General features: G+C 36.3%; 1 protein-coding gene across 1 annotated transcript; it reads left to right on the plus strand.

Moving 5' to 3' along the window:
• Positions 1-203: 203 nt before the first annotated feature.
• LOC135229188 (olfactory receptor 8K3-like) lies at positions 204-7,083 on the plus strand. Its single transcript, XM_064278933.1, has one exon. The coding sequence runs from the start codon at positions 4,210-4,212 to the stop codon at positions 5,155-5,157; it is 948 nt and encodes a 315-aa protein (XP_064135003.1). The 5' UTR covers positions 204-4,209; the 3' UTR covers positions 5,158-7,083.
• Positions 7,084-9,626: the final 2,543 nt, after the last annotated feature.

A 9,626-nucleotide genomic window follows, 5' to 3' on the forward strand; every position in this document is an offset into this window, starting at 1 on the left:
AAAAAAAAAAATCCATAAATTCTTCTCCCTCTGCCGTTTTAAGAAACACTTGGGAGAGGAGTCAAGACAGAGGCTTCATTGCAGGTAAAAAGACTGTTTCCGTATTTTACCAGTATCCAGAATGTTTCATTGACCCTTGCAGGGTCCCACCTTTATCCAACGGCAAAGTCATTGCAAAATATTAGGATTTCTGATTCAGTTCTGTGTGCGTTATACTTTTCAATAGTGCCTGAAGCTAGGATCTCTCTCCAATTTTTTGACATAATTTTTTTTTCAAATCTTCACACTCTATTTCAGAGGCTAAATGCTAAGAAGCATTTTGAAACATTATCATTCCATGTCTAAATATTTTTACTTCATATAAGTAGTTATCTGAATAAAGTTAACAGAAAAAAACAAAGTCCTGGAGTCAGTTTTGCCTCATAACTGCCCCCTGGGTATCAGAGACCCGTGCTCCACAGGTTTTTCAATGGCTGTGACCTTCCAGAAGTAGATCTTTCTTTCTTCAAGGTGCCTCTGAGTGGACTCGACCCACCAGCCTTTCAGTCTGTAGCTGAGTGCTTAAGTGTTTTTGCCACCCAGGTGGCCTAATTATGTGAATAATAGAGCTCCAATATGAAAGTAAAGGAAGCATATACAGTATTAAAAATACTGCAGCAGAATTATGAAGCTGCAGGTATTCAGTTTCTAGCATTGGTGTTCTTCAAAATCCTCAGTTATAAGCTGCCTCTAGGCTCTTATGTACCTCTCAAGTGTAATTTAATATTTAATGCATATTTAGATAACAGTACAAATGTCCATTTTTCCTAATCTCTTGATGAAGAAACAAATAAATTTCCATCTCACACCTCGTGTTGAGAAGTGAAAAGCAATTTTTGGAGTTTAGGAAACTTTTAATTACCTAGTTTTTTTTTTTATGGTGATAGTATAATATATACCATATTCTTCAATTTCCAGTAGAATCTGGCAGGAAGAAGACATAATTTTTTCAAAGAGCATAGCTGTGTAAAATGAATTAAATGCTCAACAAATACAGTAAACTATGGAAAATAATTTGGTGCTCTCCGTGGAACTCCAAAGCCGATGGGAGGAAGTCCTCTTATCTCCTCTTAACTTATAGGAAAAGCAGCACTTACCAATATAAGTATTTTTGTTCTTCAGCCTTTCATCATTGCAACTCGACAAGATTTACATTGCTTTTATTGTATTCATTGAAGATAGTTGATTTCCTAATTATAATATCTACTAATACCCAATTCAGTACCTCTTAAAAAAAATTTTTAGTGTGCTTTAAGTGAAAGTTTACACAGCAAATTAATTTTCCAATCAGAAACTCTTACCAAAAACTGTGTCCGCACTCTTCTCATTTCCTTCCTGGCTCCCTGTTTCCATTAGTCAGGTTTCCCTGTCCCTCCCTGACTACTTGCCCTTTTGGTCTCCTGTAGTTGATCGAAGTTATTGTTTAGCAGCCCCGTCTGTTATTGGCCTGAAAGGTGGCCACCAGGGGTGTCTGTAGTTTCACATTAGAAGATTGTCTTAAGAAAATAGTCTCAGGGGTTTCTCCAGCCTCTTTCAAACAAGTAAATCTGGTCTTTTTTGTTTATTTATTTTTGAATTTGAATTTTTTTTTTACATTTTTTCCCCCATTTTGCTCCAGGCTTTCTATTGTGATCCTGGTCAGAGTGGTACCATCTAGTCCTTCTGGTCTCAGGTTAGAGGAGGCTGTGGTTCATGTGGGCCATATGTCCTTTGGACTAATTACTTCCTTTAGTCTTTGGTTTTCTTCGTTCTCCTTTGTTCTAGGTGGAAAGAGGCCAATAGTTTTTTTTTTTTTTTCTGACATAAGCAATGTGTGTACAGGGTCACAACCTTGTAAGCAATGTTTTAAATGAGATAGTGTATTTCCTGTGCAACCATTTTATTATTTAATATGATACTATTGTATTTTTCTATTTGTTTGGTTATTCTTGATTCAGAGGCTGCTGGTAGTGCTATTTTCATGTAAGTAGTATCATTTCAAACCTTTCGTTCTTTTACCTTAAACTGCCATCCTCATCCTTCTCTGGCATTTTTTTTTTTTAATCTGTGGCTTATTAGGGATACATATATACATTTTAATTTAAATATACATGTGTTTATATGCATTATGTACTATATAATAGCTTAAACTAGAGGATTTCTTTATCCAAATGGAATTTTTAAATGAAATTTTGTTATATAAAATCAGTGACATGGACCTTACTTTCTCCCAATTTGTTCAAATTTTCTCTCACTGTCTTAGATTCTTCCATGAGAAACTATATCTCATTTGTTACAAACAATTTAGTATATTAGTTATAATGAAAATGCTCCTAGGTTAGGACATATTTTAAGTAAATTTATATTCAAATGCACTGCTGACTCAAAAGTGACCCCATAGCTGTAAATAGGCTATAAATCTCTATGGAAGCAGACTGCCACATCTTTCTCCCATGGAGCCACTGGTGGTTTTGAACCGCTGACCTTTAGGTTAGCAGTCCATCAACTTATATTAAAATGTATTAAGAAGATGTATCATCCAGAAGATTGGCACATCGATGGTCCAATTTTAGTCATGGAGTTGAGGATGCAGGAGGGAAGGGCTGGGCTCAGTTACATGGATAACAAACTACTCAACCTACTTATCATCATAACCCTGACATAGAAGCTAGATCACAGTAGGAGAATTTGCATATGCATATGTAAAGAAAACACCTTTCAGGTAACTTACTGTCATCATTTGTCATTTAAAAAAAAAAACATCACTATATACTTGATATTTGAGACTTATGTCCTGATATCTTAAATGCATTGAAACATTTAATCCTCATTTTTTTTTCCAGCAACACTGAAGGGAAGTGGTCATTTTGCACTTGTGAATAAAGAAATTAAGGTATCTTTTTTTTTTTTTATTCTATAACCCACAAAGCCAAAACCAAACCCATTGCCACTGAGTTGATTCCAACTCATAGTGACCCTATAGGACAGAGTAAAACTGCCCCAAAGAGTTTCCAAAGAGTACCTGGTGGATTTGAACTGCCGCTCTTTTGGTTAGCAGTCGTAGCACTTGACCACTATGCCACAAACTTTTCTATTACCCACAAGCTGAGGTATAAAAAAGACTATATCTGTATGGGTCTACCACCTGGAATAATTTCCTGTATAAAGACAGACTATCCCCACCACGATCTATTAGATTTTCCTTGTGTTCAATACTTGTCAAGTATGTTGTTTCCGACTGTACCACCTGTGGCACAAGGGCTTTTACAGGACTATGTTTTGAAGTAAGGGATACTAAATGTTTCCACACATTCTGGGAATTTGCATTTTGAAATGTTTTTAATGAAGTTAACATACATATTATAATTTTATACATGTCATTATGTAATTGTCAGTATTGTAAATGAAAAAAGAAAGTTTTGTAACCACCCATATACCTAACACATCTAAAATTTTTTACTTTTTTTATTTTTGCTTCATATATCTATATGTAAAAAAAGAAAACCTGTTGCCATCGAGTTGATTCTGACTCATAGAGACCTTATAGGACAGAGTAGAACTGCCCAATAGGTTTTCTAAGGAGCAGCTAGTAGATTCAAAAAGCTGACTTTGTGGTTATCAGCCAAGCTCTTAACCACTGCTCCACCAGGAATCCCATCAAGGTATATGTATATGTACATCTACATCTACGTGTACACGTACACATATGCCTTCACCTACATCTTTATCTGTGTCTATCTCTATCTCTATGTCTGTATCAGGGCTTTTCAACTTCCGCCATAGTGACATTTTGGACTGGAAATTTTGTTATTGTGTGGGGTTACTCTGTATATAGTAGAATTTTTAATAACATCCCAGGCCTCCATTAGATACCAGTAGTACCCTTCTCCTAGTACTGACACCCAAAATGTCCTAGGCATTGACAAATGTTCCATGGGCAGCAAATTTTCCTCAATTGATAACAAGTTAGATTTTTCTTTCTTTCCCTCTATCTTTTTTTCTTTCTTCATGTACCTATACTTTACTTGTGGGAGGCGGGTTTACTTTCAAAAACCTGTATTGGAAGTTTGGATTTATCTTATTCATTTAGCATATTGCCTTTGTATACTAAAAATCTACCAGATGATGCTACATAAAACCGATTGACTACGCTGATATCTCTATCCAGAACAGGTTTCCTGATAGACCAAGATGGAAAAGCAAAATCTAACAATGCTAAATGAATTCCTTCTGATGGGAATCACAGATCACCCTGGGCTCCAGGCTCCGTTGTTCGGGCTGTTCCTCATCATCTACACGATCTCAGTGGTGGGCAACTCAGGCATGATCATCCTCACCAAGACAGACTCCAAGCTACAAACACCCATGTACTTTTTTCTCAGACACCTGGCTATCACTGATCTTGGTTATTCAACAGCTGTGGGACCCAAAATGCTAGTCAATTTTATTGTGGATGAAAACACTATCTCCTATTATTTTTGTGCTACACAGCTAGCTTTCTTTATTGTGTTCATAACTAGTGAACTTTTTCTTCTGTCAGCAATGTCTTATGACCGCTTTGTGGCTATCTGTAACCCTCTGCTCTACACAGTCATCATGTCACAAAGGACTTGTTGGGTGCTGGTGGCAATACCCTATCTCTACAGCACATTTGTTTCTCTTCTGGTCACCATAAAGATTTTTAATTTATCCTTCTGCGGCTACAATATCATCAATCATTTCTACTGTGACAATCTCTTCTTGTTATCCTTGCTCTGCTCAAACACACATGAAATTGAATTGATCAATCTCATCTTAGCATCTTTTGATTTGATTTCATCTCTTCTAACAGTTCTTGTTTCTTACCTACTCGTTTTTGTAGCCATTCTCAGGATGAAGTCAGCTGAGGGCAGGCACAAGGCTTTCTCCACCTGTGGATCCCATCTGACAGTGGTGGTAGTGTTCTATGGGACTTTAATCTTTATGTACATGCAGCCCAAGTCCAGTCATTCCTTTGACACTGATAAAGTGGCTTCCATATTTTACACCCTGGTTATCCCCATGTTGAATCCCTTGATTTATAGCTTGAGGAACAAAGATGTAAAATGTGCCCTACATAGGACATGGAAAAAAATACGCAATGTATTTTCTAGAGTTTGATGCAGCATATGATTCCTACAAATTACACCATGAACTCAAACCTTGTCTGTGTGCCTCCATAGGGAACAGTGAGCACAAATATATTCAACATATATTTATAAATTGCCTTCTACATGCTAGTCACTCTTCTAAGTGCATTGATGAACAAAAGAGTACAAACTGGTACCTTTCTTGAAGGAAAGAGATGGATCACAAACAATAATTAAGAACAATCTATAGTACAGTAGAATGTGTTAGGACCCTTGTGGTGCAGCAGTTAAATTGCTTGACTGCTAACTGGAACGTCAGTGTTTCAAAAAACCAGTTGCTTCTTGGGAGAAAATTGAAGCAATCTGCTTCCATAAAGATTTTCAGCCTTGGAAACCCTATGGGACAGTTCTATTCTGTCCTATAATGTTGCTATGAGTCATAATTGACTCAACAGCAGTGCATTTGGTTTTTTTGATAATGTGTTAAAAAATACCAAACCCATTGTCCTTGAGTCGATTACTACTCACAGCAACCCTGTAAGACAGAGTAGAACTGCCCCATAGGGTTTTCAAGGAGTGGGCAGTGGATTTGAATTGCCGACCTTTTGGTTAGCAGCCAAGCTCTTAACCACTGCACCACTAGGGCTCCAGGAGAATGTGTTGGGAATCATGAAATTAGGCAAGGAGAGTGGATATGCTGAGTGGAAGTGGGAAAAAGTACTAGGTACAAAAGTGGAGATACAAAGATTCTGGTGTTTTTTTTTTTCAATTATTAAACTTTTCAGTGTCAGCACTTGTGTTTATGTATGTGTGTGTGTTTGTAAGCCTTTGCCTTCTGTTTTAGTCTTCAAAGTCTTCTGAAGGCTGCATTAGATTAGGGCCAGGTTGCGAGGAGTCTCAGAGTATATGGCGATTTAAAGTACTCAGTTGCATGAATTGCTTAAATGCCCCCATTGCAGATCTTGGAGTTCTACCCTTTACCCATTAATGCCTTTACTTTCACATGTAAATCTGTTTACTCAACATACCTTGAAATTTTTGCAGTTCAAAAGTTCAGCTCTGCATCTGACTTGTTTTTGCCTAGATCAGAATATACACCAGTTAAGATAAATTTCTTGAGGCCAACCATAGAGGCTCCCAGGTTTGAAATCCATCCCCTGCTGGTTGTTCTTTCTTAATAATTATCTTTTTTTGTTTAATGGATGATCCTTTCTTATCTATATCAACAACTTTTTAAGTTGTTTGTTCAATTACTTTCTGTGTATCTCCTTGGGTAACAGGATAGTCTATGACGAGTTAAGTTTGCTGCCTCTCTTTCATTGGTTTGGCTTTCCTAAACTTTGGTAAATATTTATTATGAATTTTATTTGCATTGACTTTTGTCCACCCTACTTGTGAGCGACAAAATGAGATAATCCCATGGTTTGTGCTTACCTGTATTTCTAATTCAAGTAAGACCTTTTATGTGGTAAGGATATAGTTATCTAGTTTTACGGACATAGCTGCAGCATGTTAAAACCCACTGCCGTCGAGTTGATTCCGATGCTCCTTAATTTTTTCCATGTATTTTTGTTTATTGTTATTATTTTAAAATTTCTAGTATTTTTTTGAAACTTCAAAAGTCTAAATTATTTTCTTGGCACATGATCATGAAATAAAATTCTCCGTGTAGCCAATGAAACTTGAATAAAAATAGTCCATTGGAATATAAAAAGGTGCACGGTTTATTGTCATGTGAGCATAAATAGTTTAAAAATGTTAAAGTACTTAGAAGGCTATGAAGGTCATGAGCACTAAACCAAACAAAACCCCGTTGCCATCGAGTGGATTCTGCCTCATAGCAACCCTATAGAACAGAGTAGAACTGCCCCTATAGGGTTTCCAGTGAGCAGCTGGTGGGTTTGAACTGCTGACCTTTCGGTTAGCAGCAGAGTTCTCAACCACCACGCCAATAGGGCCCTGCTGCTGGACTTTTTTTTTAAATAAATTAAAACCCCTTTCTTGAGCTAATTTTGGGTGATCCCTTTGCTTATTGTTTCATTACATGCATGGGAAAAGCATTACTAGATGATGCAATGCAGAGAGGCAGAGGCACCATAAGCAATTGTGACAGTTGGGCACCATGGTATTGTAGGGTGTGTCATTCATATACACTAAGATGTGAAAGAAGCAGCTGAAAATTTGCAATATATTGGGTAGTCCCAAGTTTAATGCAAACATCTAAGAGCTTCCCACCACAGAAATCATCAGATCAAAAGGAATAACATACAACTCAGGGATATCCATCAACCCAAAGGAAAAAAAAGTGTAATTCACCTATATAGTTTTTCACTGAAGGAGCTCCTGAAATTAAGAGAGAGAAAGAGAGGAGAGAGAGAGAAAAAAAAAAAAAAGGAAATACTAGCTGAGGATCTTGAGTATACGAGTTAAACATTTTTACAGTTAGAATAAGAAATGATCTGTGATTCATTTAAATATTTAATGGTCCCCAATAATCTTAATACTTGTTGTTGTTAGGTGCCATTGAGTTAGTTTTGACTCACAGAAACCCCATGTACAGGAGAATGGAATAGCACCTGGTCCTGAGCCATCCTCACAATCATTGCTGTGTTTGAGACCATTGTTGCAGCCACTGTGCCAATCCACCTCCTTGAGGGTCTTCCTCTTTTTCTTTGACCCTGTACTATACTAAGCTTGATGTTCTTCTCCAGTGACTGGTCCCCACCACCAAGTGTCAAATAGTATCTGCATGTAATCTTTCATCTAGAGAAAGTTACCACCAAATTGGTACTACATACGTTGCTGGATTCCCTGGAGAAAGAGTAAACCAGTGGAGAGGTGAACAGAAATGCTTTGAGGTAGGGAAGTCACAGAAGTCAAGTTACAGGAAGAGTGATATTCTAATTTCCAGTATATGTGACTGGCACATTGCTAGAACTGTGAGGGGCATGCCCTTCACTACAACGTGGTATTCCTCCCAGTTTTCGTTGTGTCATATTCTAGTAGTAGGTTATCTTGTATTCATAGCCAGTCTTTTCTATACACAATGGCAACTAAAAACAATAGCAAACCTGTAAAGGCTCCTTGGTGAGAAATATAAAAATATTATATTACTTAAATCCCAGAAAACCTGCACAATTTAATATATGAAATAACAGCAAAGTACAGCATCAGATATATCTATTTACATAATTTTAGCTCAAAATATTAGTTTATTACTTGAAGCAGTAAAAACTAGCCAACCCTAAAGTAGGCAAAATAAGAATTCAACATTTACTGTCTCATAGAGAATATTGGTATTTAAAACTCACTTCTTCATGGACATTTTCTTTGACCATCACAACAAATGACTCTATGGAAATTGTTAACTTAAAATAATTGATAAAGAAACATTGGATTTTTTTCAAGGCTTTATTTTTTACAAAGTCATTAAATGTTCATGATTTTTTTTTTAAACATTAAGACTTTTAATACCTACTTGAGTAAGCAAGGATTCTACACATTTACAGTGCTTTATACATGGGTAAATCTCTTTTTTCACATCTAGAAGTCAGATAAATTGGCTTTTTCTTGTTACATTTATTTTTTAAAACCTTTTATTGAGATATAATTAACATAGCATATAATTCACTGGGTTTTTATAGTTCACTCACTTGGCTTGAATTTTTTTCTTCATTTCTTTCAGTATGAGAAATGCCGAGCATGTTCTTCCCTTTTGGTTTTCCATGGTCTTTGCACATTTCATTATAATAGTTTATTTGTCTTCTCAAGCCACCCTTTGAAATCTTCAGTTTTTAACTTCATTATTTCTTCCATTTGCTTTCAAGAGCAATTTTCAGAGTCTCCTCAGCCATCCATTTTGTTTTTTTCTTTCTTTCCTATTTTTTTTTAATGACCTTTTGCTTTGTTCATACTTGATGTCCTTGATCCCATTCCAAATTTGTCTAATCTTTGGTCATTAGTGTTCAATGTGTCAAATATATTCTTGAGATGGTCTCTAAATTCAGGCTGGATGTACTCAAGGTCATGTTTTGCTCTAATTTTCTTCAGCTTCATCTTGAACTTACATATGATTAATCATTGGTCTCTTCTGCACTTGGCTCCTGGCCTTGTTGCAACGATGATATTGAGCTTCTCCATCATCTCTTTCCACAGACATAGTTGATTTCATTCCTGTGTGTTCTGTCTGGTGAGTTCCACATGTATAGTCTCCTTTATGTTGCTGAAAAAAAAGTTATTCGTAAAGAAAAATTTGTTGGTTTTACAATATTCTAACATGCGATGCCTGACATTGTTTCTAACACCAAGGCCATATTTTCCAACTACCAATCCTTCTTCATTGTCTCCAACTTTCACATTCTAATCACCAATAATTATCAATGCATCTTGACTGCAATTTTGATTAATTTCAGACTTCATAAGTTGATAAAATCTTTGATTTCCTTATCTTTGGCATTAGTGTTTGGTGGGTAAATTTGAATAATAGTCATATTAACTGGT

This window comes from Loxodonta africana, unplaced genomic scaffold (assembly GCF_030014295.1).
Source record: "Loxodonta africana isolate mLoxAfr1 unplaced genomic scaffold, mLoxAfr1.hap2 scaffold_126, whole genome shotgun sequence".
NCBI lineage: Eukaryota > Metazoa > Chordata > Mammalia > Proboscidea > Elephantidae > Loxodonta > Loxodonta africana.